The sequence below is a fragment of the Plectropomus leopardus genome, chromosome 4, assembly GCF_026936395.1.
Source record: "Plectropomus leopardus strain MGB_pleo_1.0 chromosome 4, ASM2693639v1, whole genome shotgun sequence".
Lineage (NCBI taxonomy): Eukaryota > Metazoa > Chordata > Actinopteri > Perciformes > Serranidae > Plectropomus > Plectropomus leopardus.
In genome coordinates, this window is record NC_142179.1 from 4,696,818 (window position 1) to 4,716,093 (window position 19,276).

Sequence of the window (19,276 nt, forward strand, 5' to 3'; positions counted from 1 at the left end):
ATCCATTGTAAGTTGTCTGTTTGAATTAATCTATTGTAGTTTATATTTTACTTTTTTCTACTTTCTATGAAATTATCCTCTTATCCTCTCGAGAATTTTAACTGTTTAAATTCTAGGTTTTTGTCATGAAGCCACTATGTTTTCAGATAAACCACACACAGACATTTTCAGTATACTGCACGCAAAGTAGATTTCTTTTTTGGATTATCACAGTATGGAATATGTCAATATTTGCAGCAAAGTGATTTTTATACATTGCTTTTACACATTTTTTGTGCAGTGTCAAATACTCAATACACTCAATACACTCTAGTCCCAGACTGGATTATCTAACCCTGAGTGGGACAGCAGGCTCTCACCAGGCCTGTCAATCTCATCAAGGGATCTGCTTTGGCAAAACCAAAAAACCCACTGAAATTACATGCTATCAATTCAGTTGAACCCAATAGCATTTCATTTGAAAGCCTTTCAAAGTGCTTTGCCTGACTACATACTGCAAACATGCATATATGCAACACAATTTTAACAGAAACAAATTCACATCACACTTGGGCTGTGTTCATCTTTCATACATTTAAAACTAGAACAATTGTGTCTGTGCCAACACCTCACTTCAGCTTTTAAGCACCCGCTGTAGAGCTGTATGCTTTTTATTGCTCCTCTGTAGAAGTTACCAGGATCTTGCTCTGGAATTTAGTTTTCCTGCGTTTCTGTAGGAAGTGAGGCCTTTTGTGTAACCCTGCGAGGTACTTTAAAAAATAAAAAAAATCTGCATTTAAGAAGGTGAACAGAGTTAAAGAAACTCTGTGTAAATGTAATGCATGCATTGTTGAGGTTTAGCAAGGACATCTTTGGATTTGTTGATCTTGAATTATTGCAGTAAGTCTTCACTGTAGTTATTTCTCCAGTACCACCAACTGTAAGATGAAGTTAAAACCAGTGCCTCACATCACATACCTGAAACAGGTACCCATTCAACTACTCCTTAGCATTGCAAAAAAGTTTAAAAAGCCCCGAAAGATTTTACAAATATGGTAAAGACCACTACATCTTGGAATAATTTGATTTTTCCACACCAAAATTTGACAAAAATGCTTTTATTCCTCAAAGACCATGGTACAAGCTTCAGTTGTTCAAAAGCCCATCTGTAGAAAACTTCCCAGATATCTGAAATGACAAGGTCATAATTACTGGCTTGACAATCAAGTGATAAAGCAAATAAACCTTTTGATTTATGACAGCAGGAACCAAGTACAGAATACACTTACCAGTTTAAGGCCAAATCACCCTTTTCTTCCAGAGTTGAAATGGGTTCCAGTCATTCTAGAAGTGAAAATCATGCCATGATTAAGCATCAAAACATTAACTACTAGAAACTTTCGATTATGAAAACCTACCCTGTTGAACCCCCACTGTTAGGTGCACCCTCAGTCTTGCCACTGGAAGGGTAGCCGAGCTGTGGTTGCAGCTGGGGCTTGGATAGGTAGCCAGGCTGCTGCTGGGGCTGGGGCTTGGAAGGGTACGGGTAGCCAGGCTGCTGGGGCTGGGGCTGGGGCTTGGAAGGGTACGGGTAGCCAGGCTGCTGGGGCTGGGGCTGGGGCTTGGACGGGTACGGGTAGCCAGGCTGCTGGGGCTGCGGCTTGGACGGGTACGGGTAGCCAGGCTGCTGGGGCTGCGGCTTGGACGGGTACGGGTAGCCAGGCTGCTGGGGCTGGGGCTGGGGCTGCGGCTTGGACGGGTACGGGTAGCCAGGCTTGGGGCTGGGGCTGGGGCTGCGGCTTGGACGGGTACGGGTAGCCAGGCTGCTGGGGCTGGGGCTGGGGCCCAGGCTGCGGCTTGGATGGGTACGGGTAGCCAGGCTGCTGGGGCTTGGGCTGGGGCTGCGGCTTGGATGGGTACGGGTAGCCAGGCTGCTGGGGCTTGGGCTGGGGCTGCGGCTTGGATGGGTGCGGGTAGCCAGGCTGCTGGGGCTGGGGCTGGGGCTGCGGCTTGGATGGGTACGGGTAGCCAGGCTGCTGGGGCTTGGGCTGGGGCTGCGGCTGCGGCTTGGATGGGTACGGGTAGCCAGGCTGCTGGGGCTGGGGCTGGGGCTGCCTGCGGCTTGGATGGGTCTGGGTAGCCAGGCTGCTGGGGCTTGGGCTGGGGCTGCGGCTTGGATGGAGTGCACGGTAGCCAGGCTGCTGGGGCTTGGGCTGGGGCTGCGGCTGCGGCTTGGATGGGTACGGGTAGCCAGGCTGCTGGGGCTTGGGCTGGGGCTTGGATGGGTACGGGTAGCCAGGCTGCTGGGGCTGGGGCTGGGGCTTGGATGGGTACGGGTAGCCAGGCTGCTGGGGCTGGGGCTGCGGCTTGGACGGGTACGGGTAGGCAGGCTGCTGGGGCCGAGGCTGCGGCTGGGGCTTGGATGGGGAGGGGTAGCCAGGCTGCTGGGGCTGGGGCTGGGGCTGCGGCTTGGATGGGTACGGGTAGCCAGGCTGCTGCTTGGGTCGGGATCCAGACCTTGGTTGATAATTAAATTGGGGCTTGGATGGGTGGCCTGGCTGCTGGGGCCCAGGCTGCGGCTTGGACGGGCGGGGGTATGCAGGCTGCTGGGGCCCAGGCTGCGGCTTGGACGGGCGGGGGTATGCAGGCTGCTGGGGCCCAGGCTGCGGCTTGGGCAGGCGGGGTAGGCAGGCTGCTGGGGCCGAGGCTGCGGCTTGGACGGGCGGGGGTATGCAGGCTGCTGGGGCCCAGGCTGCGGCTTGGACGGGTACGGGTAAGCAGGCTGCTGGGGCCCAGGCTGCGGTCTGGGCAGTGCGGGTAAGCAGGCTGCTGGGGCCCAGGCTGCGGCAGGCAGTACGGGTAAGCAGGCTGCTGGGGCCCAGGCTGCGGCTTGGACGGGTACGGGTAAGCAGGCTGCTGGGGCCCAGGCTGCGGCTTGGACGGGTACGGGTAAGCAGGCTGCTGGGGCCCAGGCTGCGGCTTGGACGGGTACGGGTAAGCAGGCTGCTGGGGCCCAGGCTGCGGCTTGGGCAGTGCGGGTAAGCAGGCTGCTGGGGCCCAGGCTGCGGCTTGGGCGAATGCGGGTAAGCAGGCTGCTGGGGCCCAGGCTGCGGCTGCGGCTTGGGCGGGGGCGGGTAAGCAGGCTGCTGGGGCCCAGGCTGCGGCTTGGACGGGTACGGGTAAGCAGGCTGCTGGGGCCCAGGCTGCGGCTTGGACGGGTACGGGTAAGCAGGATGCTGGGGCCCAGGCTGGTATCTTGGACCCTTGGACTGGGAGCTCATGTCCCAAATGCCAGGTGCAGAGTCATGATTGGAAGCTGTTGATAAAGGATCACCCAACTAGGTCAATTCATGTATCCTCCCCTTTATTTAAAAATAAATAAAGATCACTGAATTCACCATCTTACAAAAAACATTTTTGAAATTCAACAAGATTTTTTTCTCAAGTCAGTCATCTTTGCACCTTATTGTAATTGTGACCTGCAGTCTTACATTTAATGCTCGCCTGAAGCTCTCCAATAAGCACCAGCCATATCAGCACCACACTAAAAAAGACAAATTTGTCAGCAGTCATTTTAGAAGTTCTAGATGTGAAATGTTGAGCAAAAAACAAACTATCCAAACTTACCTTGGAGCAAGTCGCATGGCTTCAGCCAGATACACGATCAAATGCAAACTAAAGTGCCTCTATCTGACTTCAGCTGACCCAAGACAACCAAAAGTCTGTCTGTGTTCTCTCCTCAGCAGCACAATGGTTGGTAACCTGCAAGGCAACTTTTGTACCCTGTTCTGGCAGCTCTCTGGTCCCAAAAGGTTGATTGGGAACAGGTGAAAGCAATGTGGCTGCGTTTAGTGTGAAACAGGTGTGCTTCATTTAGAATCATCTACTCTAATCTTTACTCTCGTGAGAATGAATCTTTCAAGTTTTAAAGCCTGACACTCTGTTCATTCAGGTTTAAAAAAAAAAAAATTCAGTCATTACTGCATATAAACCAATGTGATTTGCAGAATCAAAATGTAGCCTTGTTTCTTCGCCAAATTATTAAATAAAATATACTGAAGGAAGATCATGTGCATTTAGTCAGAAATGCCCCAATTTAGAGAGATTTATTAATTGATTTTTGAAATAAGAAAAACTTTAAATCACTTTGCTTTTTAGCAAAGTGATTTAACAGTGAATGAATTCTCGTTCTCAAAAGGATTTGTACAATACATATTTTTACCCTGTTGTTTGTACGATGCAGAGTGCATGCATGCTGCAGGTCAAGACTGGGTGAGTCAAAAATTCATCATCTTTCTTGTGGGAGGCTTGTTTTAGTTTTTTCACAGCTTTCGTTTTGTAATTTATTTTGAGTAATTCTGAATTAAAGGCCGTTTTTGTTTTTGTTGCTGTTGTTGTTTGACATTTTTCTGCATTGGGTGCTATTATTTTTAATACTTTAAGTAGATGTTCCTGATCATACTTACTTTTATTTAAATAACATTTTCAAAGCAGGACTTTTATGTGTAAATTAATATTATCACAGTCTGGTATTAGTGCTTTATTTAAATAAAGGATCCATATACTTCTGCCATGATTGGTATTAAGTTGTATAAAATTTAAAAAAGTACAAGTAGGTTACCTCAAAAGCTTAAAAAATTTAATGATAGCAGTTGGGAAATATTCTGTTTCTACTCAATACTAAAAACTACTAATATTTTTTATTACCACAATTCATATTTTATCTTGAAAGCTTAAAAAAAATTGTAAGGGTAAATAATACACCAGAGTGCATTTTAAAAAAGCACAAACTGGAGCCTGTCCCCGGTTCTGACATAGACAAATATGGTAAAATGGCTTATCTTGGATGAGAGTACAGCTAATTTTAATTATGTTTTTAAGCCTTTGTCCAGAGCAGCAATCTAGAATTATAATCTAACCATCTAATGTTGCATTCATCACATTTTTATCTTGATTTGACTCCATTTATCTGAGCTGAACCTCCCTCAGACGCCCTCCCCGGCTCCCTCTCAGTCCTGCTGAGAGTCAGCAGTTTAACAGAGCGCAGTGTCTCATTTTATGAAACCTTTATGTTCCCTGTGGGAAGACTGTTATTGCTGCAGCATTGAAAGGTTTGGAGAGCTCACAGTATAACAGATTATGAAGGATCATTAAACACCAGTTGTTACAACAGCAGTAAGGAACATAAAAACAACAAATAAATACACAAGAAATACATTTTTTTAAAGATAGATTCACAGATCAGACTTATATTACCAGATGGAAGCACACAAAAGTGCACACTGTATTTACGGAAATATGTGTCGGATATGCACATGCACACTGTTTCAAGAATCTTGGGTCCAAAATAAGTTAAATAACTGTTTTCCCCTTAAAATTACAACGTGCTTCTGTACAGGTGGGAATTACCAGAGGACCAACAATATTACTGCAATACCTGTGCAAACTGGCTTTTTTTAAACATGGAGAGAAGGCAATGAGCAAATTAAGAAGAAACCACAAAAAAACAAAAAACAAAAACAAACAAGGAAATGACTCAGGGAAAAGGTGCTTAAAATTAAACATAATTCTGTGTAAATATGCTGATTTTAAATGTAGTTTGAATACTTTTCCTATTTTTTTTCTAAAAAGAAAAAAAAGCAAAAATTCAAAGTTCAAAAGTGCAATATACTAAACACATCAAAAGTAACAAGTATATATGATCCAAAAACACTACAAAACTAACAATCTAGAATGTACATAGACATAACTGGAAACATAGTACAAAAAATAGTGAAAAAACTTGACGTGTATTATTTACAATATTGTACTATGTGTTGTATTTATTATATTTTTGCATAATACTGCTTTCTTTTCATGGACACATGTCCCCCATGTAGCAGTGTCAGACAGCTCCTGTCAGCTCTGCTCTGATTGCCTCAGTCTGAGAGCAGATTGTCTCCTAATCAAGCAGATCAAAATCACCTGAGAGATGAATGTGCTCGTGCCTTTATTTTACTTACTCTGTGTTGATTTAAAAAAAGGGCCTGATGAGGATCTTTGACCAAAATGTTGCAAAAATTTAAATTTATTAGGAGCTTTTAGTGCAGTGCAGAGATCTTTTGTGTGACTCTTACCAACAGCTCTGCACAGATATTATCACCACAGTCACTTTGAACTCCACTGTAGTACATTTAATGTTTCTGAGATACGGACGAATAAAAATTTAAGGGATGCTCATATGCCTCCAAAATGTAGATTCCCCTTTTTACTCTTTTTTCTTGAATCTCAGATTAGTATTCAATTAATCTTATAGTGATAGACCTGTGCTGGGTCAGTCAGACATACATGTGCAGATTTATGTCCCTTTTGTTCCTTATGTAGGCTGAGCTCCATCTGCTGGTCATGTGAAGTTACTGCATTCACCAAAGAGCTGTTTTTGTGTGTGTGTGTGTGTGTGTGTGTGTGTGTGTGTGTGTGTGTGTGTGTGTGTGTGTGTGTGTGTGTGTGTGTGTGTGTGTGTGTGTGTGTGTGTGTGTGTGTTTATTTTACCCTTCACTGAAGGATTGCCCCCTGTGGTTGTTATTTGGAAAGCTAAAACATGAAATCATCATAAACATAAATAAAGCGTTCTGAACATTTTCCAACTATTTTTTAGGTCACTGGTCACTTTTTATTATTTTCTTGCATTTTGAAAAATATCAAACCAATTTGTTCAGGTGTCAAAGGGTCAAGGAGCTTGTAAAAGGCATTTGAATTCAGCACAAGAAAACTGGTGATAATTTAGGGTTTTTGCTTAGATGATCATGCTTTAAGATCTGTACCTCACTGTCCTCAAACAGACAAGACAATCCCCTTTTCTTTTTTGTTTAATCATATGTTTACATCTCACTGTGAATTAATGTTTTTAATGCACATAGATGGTGTAAAAAAGAAAAACACTGCATGCGTTAAGGCTCATTAATTAATTTGTCACCTGTTGGTAGACCTGTGGGTACTTGGAGGGTATGAAGTACTTTTTTCTGCCACTAGATGGCATCAACTGACATGAAAAACAACGCTGCTGCACAGCCGAGCAGCTGGAAGTTAACACAGTGGTGATGTTGGTTTAATTTGAAGACTTGTAGAGTGATTAATCAATGTAACCAGCATACAAAGCCAGTAAGGTTTATGGGTCTTGTGGTAGATGACACTGAATCTTGCACACATTAAATCAATCTTTAATCCTTTAACAACTTTGGTAATCCAAGTTTATTGTACTGTATTCTGCTGGTTCAGTGATATTTGTATTTTCTTAAAAATGTTAACAAAACAGAATTGGCAGATCTCCTAATTACATCATTGACAAAATCCTCTTCGTCATGATCAAGTTAAGTCAGACTTACTTGGTTTGCTGAAGCTTGTGACACTTAGAAAGATCAAAGTAATGTCACTTGTCATTTTAAGTTGCAACAACCTTTGCAACAAAATTAAGTAAATTCAGCTAAAAATTAAGTAAACTTAACACTTAGATATAAAGTTAGCATTCATTGTTATGTTTACTTTCCTTTTTCAAGGCAATCAGATTTTTTTTAAGTGAGATCAGTTTGTCAGATTTTACAGTGTAGGCGGATGCCTGGGGCTGGTATGGAGGTTTTTGGGGCATATGGTCAGATGCTTGGATGGGTAGGTGGTAGCCTGAGGCTGATGTTGGTAGCTTGGACCCTATTGGTGTTCTCAAAAAACAAAACAAAACAACAACAACAAAAAAATCACTCTAAAGCAGGAAACTCCACTTCAAAAAGAAAGCTCAAATAAGACACGATTATCGTTTATTAGTCCCACAATGGGGAAATTTGCATTACTGCAACAGCAAAGGTATGTCAAATCAATATATCTACAATATAAAGCAAAAAATATAAACAAGATGCAAAACTCAGCAGTTAAAAAATATTCACATGATATGCACATGATAGGCAAATAGAATATTTCAAAATAAAGTGCCCTTTTCACAAATTTGACATAGTCATGAGTTCATTCAGAACAGACCCGCAACCCACCAGCTGGGAAACACTGGTCCAAAATATGCAGAACAAGTGATACACCAGGAGAGGTTTCTGTTCAGACTCAAAGTAGAATATTCAGATTCTCTTTCTGCCTTCGACCAAAATGCTTGCAAGAGCCCCATGGCAAGAGCACGTAATCGCCTGAAGTTGGCACACACTAAATTTAATTCATGTCAGCCACCTGATACTTACTCCATCTCTCTGAACCTTTCCTTGCAGAACGTCAAACTTTTTCTTTCAGCTACTTTATTCTTAGGCCATCTATAAGCAGGTTTCCATTACAGATTTGTGCAAAACTTAGCGATATTTTTCTTTATGTCATGTGACTTCTGCTCTGACGATAGCATTTCAAGAAGCATGGCGATGGATGTTCAAAACATTAGCAGGTTTATTTCTATTGCAGTCACCGCAATAGCTGTCATTATTTCCAATCGAAGGCGATGCAGGCGTGTTATGGGAGCAATAATGGAAACACAAGCCTCTTGTACGTGGGAGCAACCACGTATGAGGGATTTCTGGGAGACCATAGTCCAGTTTCAAAGGGGGATTGTGGATTCAAAACTTCCAGATGATCTGTCCAACTTTTGAATATATATGTGATGAAATAACACCTCTTGTGGCGCCTGCTGCATCATGCCCAAGGGAGCTGACCAATGCATATTGATAGCATCATGTGACCTATAAAAGCACAAAATGTGTTTCAATTGCAGTTTTGCAAAATATGACTTTTTTGAATTGCCTGAAATACCACCTCATGCAAGCGTAAAAACATTTTTGTTTTATTTTATTTTTTTAAATTGACATGCTTCCATTCAGTGTTTTTTATATTTGCAATTTCACAGGCATTTTTTTCGATGATGACCACAGATCTAAAAAGTTTTTCTTAATATTCTTTGTCTTATAAAAACTCAGTACAGTATTTCCCAGTACAGTCTCCTGTGTCTCCAACCATTAAAGCTTCAGATCCACTGTGACATCACATGAGCATCAGTCAACTATTGAGGCTAAATATCACTTTTACAAAATGATAATGTATCATAACATTTCAATTTTATGGTGTTTTAATGTTTGGAATCATGTTGCATACTTGTACACCTGTTTAGTCCAGATGTTCATGTTTTTCCTCCTTGGTAAAAGCACAAAGGGTGGGAATAAAGCATCAACTTCAACTTATTTCTATGATAACGAAGTAACTCAGAAGTAATTCACTGAAACCTGCTGTAAAATTATGTTTAACTCAGTTAAACTTGGATTTCATAAGTTAAAGCGTATCATAAGGGCAAACATTTAACATTTAAAATATGTGCTGAATGTGTAAGCATCTGTTTAGGAGATTCTAATTATTATTATTATTATTATTATTATTATTATTATTATTATTATTATTATCAATTTATTTATTTTATCATTTTTTATTAGTATACTTTTTAGAAGTGATTTTTAAAAAATGCTTTATTTGACATGTATTTATTTTTTAAAAACTTTTTATTTATTTATAGGAAAGAACCCCACACATACCTTTCATGCTCATATTCAGCATACTAAGTAAAGAAAAAGAGCACAGAAAACAGAAAAAACACAAAAAAGAGCACAGAAAAATTTACAAGTATGACAAATCAGTAGTAATAATAAATATAAACCAAGGTTAAATACCATAAGTAAAACAAAAACTAAACCAGCAAGGAAAACAAAGCAATTACAAAATAGAGAGGGGAAAAAATATTTATTTACAAGAGTTTTAAAATTTACATTTTTTTCCCGTGGATAACTTAAGATGTGCTTTTATGTTATGTGTGGTTAGCTGTGAATTAACTGCCGTATCAATTGCAATTTTTCTGAGAGATTAGTAAAGTATCAATCTTATGGGTGAGCTATCCCTTTTATGATTTAAGGTGTGAATTCACCTATAAAAAATCATATTCTCCTGTCATGTTTTTCTTTAAAAAATATATATTTAATTTAATTTTAGGAGTTGTGTTTAAGCTAAGTTCAACACAACACGGTAAATAAGTGTTTTGTACTACATAGGCTGTATTCTTGCTCTGTGTTCTCCAAATTCCCACTTTCTGTGCAGTGTTTGAACGCAGCATAAGAGCCGCCCCGCTCTACCGGATTTCAGCCGGTTGTTAGTCGGTCTTTGCCAGTGACAGCCACTCGTTAAACCCTCAGGACCCCCCGGATTGTCCACCTTGTCCTCACAGCTGTGCTTTTTTCACAGACACGGTGCGATGAAGCGGAAAGTAAGCGGCATTTAGGAGCAGTCTGAGTGACTGCTGAGCAACAGGCAACTGGGCTGCAAACTCACTGAAGGCTCATCGGCTTTGGAGGAACTGTTGCACAAAATCCCGCTGCGATGTCCCTGCTGTGTGTCAGAGGTAAGGTCTCACTTCATAGCTGCAGGCTGGCTCATTTCTTTAAAAAAAAAAAAAGAAATTTGCACAGACACAAAAATATTTTAACTAAAAGTATGAGCTGCTGGCATTTAATAATTTGCTGGGGAAAAAGCGAAGTTAATTCTGTGCAAAATTTTTGGAGAGAAAAATGCCAAAAGCATTGCACTGCTTCCTGAGGGAATATTCGAGCATCCTAACAGGCATAAATATTATAAGGACTATAAAACTTGGTGAATATCTAACGAGGAATAATATACAATATCTGTGTGTTGATGGAGTTATGTCTGCATCATTCCAACAACAGAGAGGAGATAATTAGTGAAGACGTGTAAAATCAACTATCTTTAAAAGGTTTTCAGCATTTTTCCTTAAAATACCCACGTTTTATTTAAACCTCATCAGGGCAGTAACCCTTACAGCAGTGATACTCAACTTATGGCCCTCTTTTGGGGAGCCTCAACCATTCTCATATTCACAATAAAGTAATTGTTTTTGTACTTTTAGTATACATAAGGTGCAAGAGTGCTTAAAACAACATCAAAATATAGCATGTTTGTAAAAAAAAAAAGTGCCAGTGGATGATCCCCTGGCTAAACCCTTAATATCCTAAAATCCTAGAAGCATCTTAAAGTTAAGAAACTTTCTACAGTCACAGAAACATCCTAAAATCCTAGAAATGTCCTAAAATTCTGAAATGTTCCTTGAAATGTCCAAAAGAAACATCTTGAAGTCCTAGAAATGTCCTAAAATCATAGAAACCTCCTAAAATACCCGAAATAGCCAAAAACCCTTGAAATGTCCTAAAGTTTTAGAAATGTTCTAAAATTCTAGCAACATCCTAAAGTTCTGGAAACCTCCTAAAATCCTGGAAATGTTCTACGGTCCTACAAAGTCCTAAAATCCTTGAAACATCCTAAAATCCTAGAAATGTCCGTAGTTATAAAAACATTGGGCAATACAAAAATGCCGGAGTGCAACCTGTAGTTCAGGCAACAGCCCAAGAGCTGATGAAAATCCACCAGATGACGCGTTTAGCATCAGTTCCCGTCATCCAGGGGATGACCCTGTTTCTGCTCGACACATTTGCTTAATTTTTTTTACAGTGTGATTTGAATATTGTGCTTCGGTTCTCCTGAAATATGAAAGAACATGCAAACTCTGTACAGAAGGAATTTGCATGTTCTCCCCGTGTCAGCGTGGTTTTTTCTCCGGGTTCTTCAGCTCTCTCCCACAGTCCAAACACACGTGGGTTAGTTGGTGACTCTAAATTGGCCGTAGGTGTGAATTTGAGCGTTGTGTGTTTGTCGGTCTCTGTGATAGTCTTGCGATCTGTCCAGGGTGTCCCCCGCCTTTTGTCCAATGATAGCTGGGATAGGCTCCAGCACCCCTTGACCCTTGTGAGGAATAGTGGTTACGGCGAATTAATGAAAATGACACATCAGTGGATGCACTTGTTTTAGTTGTATAAGAGAGATACTGGATTGCGAGTGAAGTGCGGTGCCGATGTGCCCTTGAGCAAGTCACTTGATCTGCAGGCGTTCAGGTGAAGCTGGTTGGTCGCAGGAGGCCGAGGTTGCACTGAGCAGGTGTGTAACTGAGAGAATAAGAAACAAGTTGCTGAAAAGGAGCATGTGTATTCAGATGATAAAGTTCACTTAATGAAAGGTAAAAAAAAACAGCCACGCTGCCACCAGTTTATTTAACATTTTGGCTTCTTTCCAGATTACAAATTGCTCCTCTTTCACAGACATGCTGATTGATTTTCACACCATCAAAATATTGTCTGCCTATCTCGAACTCTCAGCCCCCCGGCGCATTGTTTCTCACTGATCGCTTCTGACTGTTTCTCATCTCGGGTGCGAGTGATGCCCGAGGCTGGCGGGCCACCGCCGCCAAACTCCTCTATTACAGTATGATGAGATCGGGGTGAGGTCGGAGGGAGTGAGGGGGGCGAGGCACAGCTGGGTCGCAGTGGGCTCAGCCAAGTGGAATTACAAAAAAAGGCCATCATTTTGTTCCCTGGCTTGCTCAGAGATTGATGGAGGGTGCGGCTGGTGTTCACCTGTGTCAGTAAAAACCTTCTGTGGATCCTGTACTCACACTTGAGTGTTTCGCACACTGTTTTTGAGTCTTGCTGCATCTGTAGAAATACAATTTGTCAAACTTATCTTGAGAACAAATACTGTGTGGGAATTACTGCTGCTTCCTCTGGGCTGCTTTTAAAAGAAACCTTTAACTGTTTAGGTGTTCACAGACTCTTTTACACTGAGATTGATGTTGTTCCAGGACATTTTGTACTTTTTCACTTTGATTGACCTACTTGTAGCTTAAAGATACCATGTAGAGTTTTTTTTACTTTTTTTTTGCTCTTATGCACATGCACATTGTGGCTCAAATAGCTTAAAAAAACCTTCAGTATTTCTGACATTCAGCTAGTAGCCTGATGATTGTAAAGTAGTATTTTACAGAACAAAAGAGGGTCACAAGAGAAATATGTCAATACTTTTGAAAATGATGTTACACGACCACAGAAAAAAAAAGAGGACTCTGGCATCGGCTTTGCTCCAGAGGTAGAATTCCTACAACTACCAGCATGCACTGCGCTGTGCGAACCAATAAACACTCCCACTGGTAGTAGGTGACATATGCTGCATTCCAGTCAACTCGGAGGTCGGATCTTTCCCACTTCCGACTTGAAAAAATGGACTGGAATGGCCACTGAGGTCGGAGCTCCGACTCGGAAAGTCGGAGAAAAAATTGTAGCCCGACTACACTGAGATTCGCTCATCTGACGTCACACAACAATGGCAGCATCCACTGAAAAGCCACAGCAATGCTACAGTAACGATCGTAAGCTGTATATATTGTAGTATATAGCTATATATAGTACTAGTAGAAGGCAATTTCTTTGAGAATACAAATACAACGTAAAATGAAATATATAAAGGCGTTTTACCTTACACGTCCTTTCCTCTCATCTTCTTCATTTAAATATGCCGGAAGGCTGACGTTATCACTGTTTAATTTTCTTGCCGCTTGCCACAAGAACATTATCTTGTCATTGACCACCATTTTTATGATACTTTTATGATACTTCGACACGGTGGTCGGAGGTCGGAGTTTTCAACTCGGAAAGATCCGACTTCCGAGTTGTTTGGAACGCATCCGTTAAACACAATGACTGTCAGCAGGTAACAAATTATCTGGTATTACTGCCTATTTAGTCACATTTTGCGACCACAGAGCACCAGGGCGACTTTGAACATACATTTATACAGCTTGTACAAATACTTGTACAAGTACATCTTAAGTTAAAAATGTTGCTGGTGTTCATGTGGTTTACATCATAAAATAACAGTTACTATTTCAAGAATACCTTGTTGCCTTTTCAAAAACAGTGAATGATTTTGTGTTTTCTGTATTTATTTATTTTTCATACCAGGGACAGAAAAAGGCAGAGCAGCTGTAGCTCAGTCGGCAGAGTGGGCTGCTCAGTAATTGTAGGTTTAATGATTCGATTTCCAGCTCTGTCTGTCCACATGTTGAGGCGTCCTTGAGAAAGACTCCGAACTCCAAATATCTCACAGTGTGTGGGTATGTAGAGGCGAAAAATTATAGTTGTTAAAGTGACTTTCAACATTTTTAAAAAACATTGGACTTCACAGCAGATTTCTCTACATACAGACTTAACTGTTAAAAAATATATCATTTAAGACACCAAAAGTCTTAAAGTGCGCTTCAAGTGAGAATATTTGCAAAGTTTCTATTTTAGGTCAGAGCTACAATTCCAGTTTCAGTTTAAACTCAAGCCAAACTCCACCTTGACTATGCAAACTCAGATGCTGAATCATGCAAATTGGGAACAGTGTGTTTGTGCAACACTAAACTTACACAGTACAAAGTGTAGAGTTTCTGATTCAAACTTCTAGTGGATACTTTATGTTTGTTTCAATTGTAGCTCAAAAACTTGCCATGGGGGGAGAAGGAAGATCCAGTCTTTGGTTAGACGGACGATAGTTTATTACAGTTCTTACAGTTTTACATCATTACAGTTTTAAAAAATATTTTTGGGCTTTTAATGCCTTTATTCTGATAGGACAGCTGTAGGGTGAAAAGGGGAGATAGTGGGGGTGACATGCAGCAAAGGGGCCAAGGGTGGAATCAAACCCGCGGTCGCTGCAGTGAGGACACACAGCCTTTGTACATGGGGCGCCCGCTCTACCAGGTGAGCTACTGGGCGCCCGATACCACAGTCGTTCTACGTGTATTACCCAAATTGTTTGATTCAAAGGTGGTTGAAAATCAGTGAAATATCCCTTTAATTCAGTTTTCATGACAGTTGGGCCTGTGTCCATTTAGCTTTTTTTTTTTAAGCACCAACAGCACGGCACAAGAGAAAAGAAACGGAGCGGAGTAATGTAAACAAACAGCCAAAGTTAAGAGGAAGAGAGGTCAAAACAAACTTGTTATAAAAGGTAAAACTGTTTTTCTTGAACCACTGAGCTCCTAACAGAAACCTTTCCTGATGGGTTGTTTTTGTTCACAGTAAATATGCTTTGTTCTTTTAAATATTGTGTTGTGCTGCTAATGTGCTAACGAGCTAACTAGCGTTAGCTGGCTAACTGGCGTTCTTTTGGCTTCCCGTTTTGAATGACTATAAAGACGACCGCCATCACAGAACGTACATGTTGGTTGGTCGTCTGTTTGGTGTGTTCATGTGCAACTTCTTGGCTGAGATGTGAGGCGACAGCAGAGTGCGTTCGCTGCAGCTAGTTTTCAGATGTCACCTTGGTGTTTCACGGCTTTTAGAGGTAAATAATTATAGTTATTTTGTGCTGTCCAATTTTAGTTGAACATTTAAGAAAGGAGCTGGTGGCATCACTGTAGCTCCGTTTCAGGCAACCAGTCATTTATTAGATTGGGCAGGACCCCCGTTCTGAGCTTTTTGATATATCTGACAGAAACTTTTACAAAAAAAACATTTCGTGGGAGCAGATCTGCCGGACAATGAATATTGCTGATGAGTGCTGTGTGTCAGAGAAAAACCCTATTCGGACGCTCGCCACAAAGAAATGAGCTGGCCGCAGAGAGCCGTCTGTAACCTGGTTACTTAAGAGCATATAACAACACTGATTCTTTGTCTTGAGTGCCACTTTGGTTCAGCTGTACCCGAAGAGTAGATAGTCATCCGGGGTGTCTGACTCTGAAACCACAGCTCACATCCCGTCTCCTAGCAACAGTGAAAGTTGGTCACTTTTATACCAAGGAGAGGGTCTTTCCCTAACTTTTACTATAATCCCCATCTTTCTGGGTAGAAGTGGGAGTCCTCAGTCTTAATCATGGTGGGATGCAAGTTTAGCAAAAATGCTCATGTGAGTCAGACAAATAAAAAAAGTCCTCCAAATCAAACAACAAAATATATTTTTAACTGCCCCAAAGAATGAGATAAAAGCAAAAAGGACATTTTTCTGTGCTTTCATCCCTTTTTAATGATATCACTCAATTGAATGGTCGTTATTGGTGGTTAGCACCTGGTGTGGGAACCACGTTTATGTATGGCTTAAACGCGACCAACCAAAGCTCTCGGCATCTGCACACCAGTGCTTACACGCTACCTGGAAGCCTTCCACACACGCCGTAGTTTTAAATCCAAGTCTCCAGAAGTCTCTTCCTGTGTGCAGATGCCAACTCTCATTGGTCTTACACATACGTGAACCTGGCTCCACACTAGGAGCTACATGCTACAACAAGGCGTTTTTCAAAACAACTTGGCACATAGGGGCTTCAGGACACTTTAATAACTTGAGACAGGCAGTTTGGAGACATTTTGTGGTTTTATAGTGTATTTTTTTTAACATTTGAATCCTGGTCACCATTTGCTTACAATTTTTTTGGGAGATGAGTGCAATGCTTTTCCCCCGTGAACTTCATCCGACTTTCCATTGGCGTGACAAAGAATAAATAATGACTTAATTTAATTTTTTTTGGTGAACTTTCACTTTAATGGTACGAGAAGTCCCTGTTGATGCTATCAATGGCTTATAGGCCATTTAATGGGCTCATGAAAGCCTTTGAACTTACTAGTCTGACCTCTACCTCATATCTATGAGGCTGATAACTACTAATAACACTAATTAAATTTGTGATAAGTGTCAAGCAGACTGTGCCTTCTGAACCTGTTTCAAATCACCGCCAATAAAATAATAATAATAATTTTACTGTCCACAAATGTGGGAATTTACCCTCGGATTTAGCGGTACTTTGTAGTAAAATAAGAATACATACAATAAATACTTCAGCATAGTTACTGCATTTAGTATGAGAGACTTTTTGTATGTATGTTTTTGCTTCACCATCTTCCCAAGGGCAACTTTATGAATAATTAAAAAAAGGGATGAAGAGGATCAAATCTGTTTTGTGATAAGACAACGGGAAAAATCATGGTTTGGGTTAAAATTACTACTTTGTTATTGTTGGGGGATTTTGTCTTTATTCTTATAATAATATAGATCGAGTTGGGATTTGGGAATGATTACAGTAATGCTTTCAAAAAATATATAATTAACTGTTGGTTTGAAACGAGAAACACACAGCTGTCTCCAATTTAAAAATCTGATGTTTTGGTGACCGATCAATCCGGCCTGCTGCTCTATAACAATGTCACCTGAATTCCTCCATCATAATTACTACGACAGCTGGAGGGCTTTGTACCTCTGACGTAAACGAATGTCATTTTTGGGTGCTTTCTGAAATGACTAATGCTGATGCTCTTCATGAGAGGACATTGCTTTTAACCCTTTGAAACCTGGATAAACATCAGTTTATTTGTGCTGCGTTCAGACATTTTCCACAAACATTTAAACCTTTGAAATCTCAGCAATTTCTTTTTTAAATTTCTTTCAAAAATTGGAGGGAAAAAAGGCAATCAGCAACTTGGTGATAAGAAAACAATGTAGTTTTTAACTTAGTAAAAAGAGATTATTATTAGTAAATCATAGAAAAATAGGGAAAAATCTCCAGAAAACTAAATAATTATTTACAATATATAATTGTTATAATAAATGATATGTAATAAATTTCGTTATTGTTTTTCTTTGTCTTCTTCTTCTACTTCTTATTTAAACTTCTTTTACATAACAAAATTTCAGGTCATTTTTATTTTGAAATTATTACTAGTTTCTTGCTTATTTTGGGTTAGGTGGCTCATTGCCTTATTTTCATGTCTATTAGAATGTGATCAGAAAATCACACAAAAATAAATTTAAAATTTGTTAAAAGAAATATACATAAACTGGGGAGAGAATTATTATTTTTTAAAAATTTAGAAAAATCTCTAGAAAACGTACTAATTATTATAATATGTTATATATAATAAATTTCATACTATGTTTTTAAAATTATTATTATTAATGTCATTATTATTTATTTATTTTAACCTTTTTTCTTTTTGAAAATATATTTTTTTTACTTTTTTTTCACATTTTGTTAACTAATTTCTTGCATATTTTGAGAGAAATCAGATCAATTTTCTAAGGGTTTCAAAGGGTTAAGCGGCTCTGGTTACCTGTACATACACAGGTGTTCTTTGACAGCTTTCTGTCTTGCCAATCTACCTGATATGAAGTTTATTGTAAAGTTTGAGAAATAGTCTTGCATCCCCTCGTCCTCCTGACCAGCGAAAAGCCTATATTTCAGCCTGCTGTCGCAGATGTAGTCTCCTGATTAAAGGAAGCCAGACTTTCCATCTCAGTGAGGGAAATGCAGTCAAACCAGATGAGTGGCATCCTCGTTTCTCAAGAGCCGTGGTACTTTTTCAGAGGCCATTTTCCTTGTTCCTGGTTGTGTGGAGGGCCCTCGGAGCCTGCATGGTGGCTGGCAGTCCTCTGAAGAGAGTGAAAAGGATGGGAGGACACAGTCTCTTGACAGCTCAGTCAGTCCCACACTCGGCTATTTCTAGACGGCAATTAGCAGTGGAATAAATGCATACAGTAATGCCATTGAATAATTTGCAGTGTTGAGTCAGGGTTCTGTGAGGAAGATTGCATTAGGACAAATTATACAGCCATAATGGGAGAAAAATGCATGCGAGTGGGGTTTAATCTCTTTAATTTGCGCAGGTCAGCACAAAAAAAGTGGAACTTGAGATTTTTGTTTTGTATTGCATGATAAAGGCTTCAATAAGGTAAAAACTGAGAGCATTTTGTAGGCCAGCAGATGCCACAGGTAAGGGCTGCAGGTAAGGAGAGACGAGGTCAGCGGACCCGCCGGCACGCTGTGCTGGAATGACAGGGACACAAGTAAAGCTTCAGCGGCCCGTCTGAGAGAGGGGGGTGGGGATAGATGGGGAATAATCCCCTGGCCATCTGCTGCTGTTGCTGTCTGTGTGTGTCTATGTTTGTGTGTGTGTGTTGGGCTGTGACTCACGTGGGACACTTCCTTCTTCTCATCCGCCCCGTTTTTTATGATAATGCTACTTCCTGGTATCAGAGCCGCTTGGCCTCTGACAGACTCTCCGTACTCTTAATCTTTTTGCTGGCCACTTTCCTGACTTTTTCTTCAAAGAGATCCTGTTGAAATCCTTTGACATGATGATAATTAAGAGAATATTATTGCTAATTAGAAAATGTGTGTTGCTGGTGACTTTTGGTGAACATTAGATTCACCTGTTAGTGTTGTCATTGTTTACACGCTGATGGCATTTAGCTGAAAGCTGCTGAGGGCTGTAGACTTTTAGTCTGAATCTCCTCTGTGTGGTGCTGAGCTCTACCAGCACCTGCTACCTAATACAGGAGGTCATTTTTGATATTTGAGAGCACAAAGAGCCTCTGATTGACACTGTCATCGAGCATAGACTGTATAAATAATATAGATTTATAGCTT

The 19,276-nt window shown here is 40.7% G+C and overlaps 1 protein-coding gene and 1 pseudogene across 2 annotated transcripts in view; one reads left to right on the plus strand and one right to left on the minus strand.

Moving 5' to 3' along the window:
• Positions 1-1,081: 1,081 nt before the first annotated feature.
• Positions 1,082-3,765, minus strand: LOC121966222 (uncharacterized; annotated as a pseudogene). The gene is made up of 6 exons (XR_015776362.1): positions 3,607-3,765; positions 3,471-3,523; positions 1,766-3,295; positions 1,398-1,704; positions 1,269-1,323; positions 1,082-1,167 (listed from the first exon to the last, which is right to left on the minus strand). The product of XR_015776362.1 is annotated as an uncharacterized LOC121966222 (transcript).
• A 136-nt stretch (positions 3,766-3,901) lies between these two features.
• LOC148189672 (uncharacterized) overlaps positions 3,902-19,276 on the plus strand; it is a 139,054-nt gene continuing 123,679 nt past the window's right edge. Inside the window, exons 1-2 of the mRNA XM_088076012.1 lie at positions 3,902-4,251; positions 10,222-10,378. Of these exons, the coding sequence (XP_087932138.1) occupies positions 10,357-10,378 (22 nt within the window). The 5' untranslated portion in view covers positions 3,902-4,251; positions 10,222-10,356. The remainder of the gene's footprint in view (positions 4,252-10,221; positions 10,379-19,276) is intronic.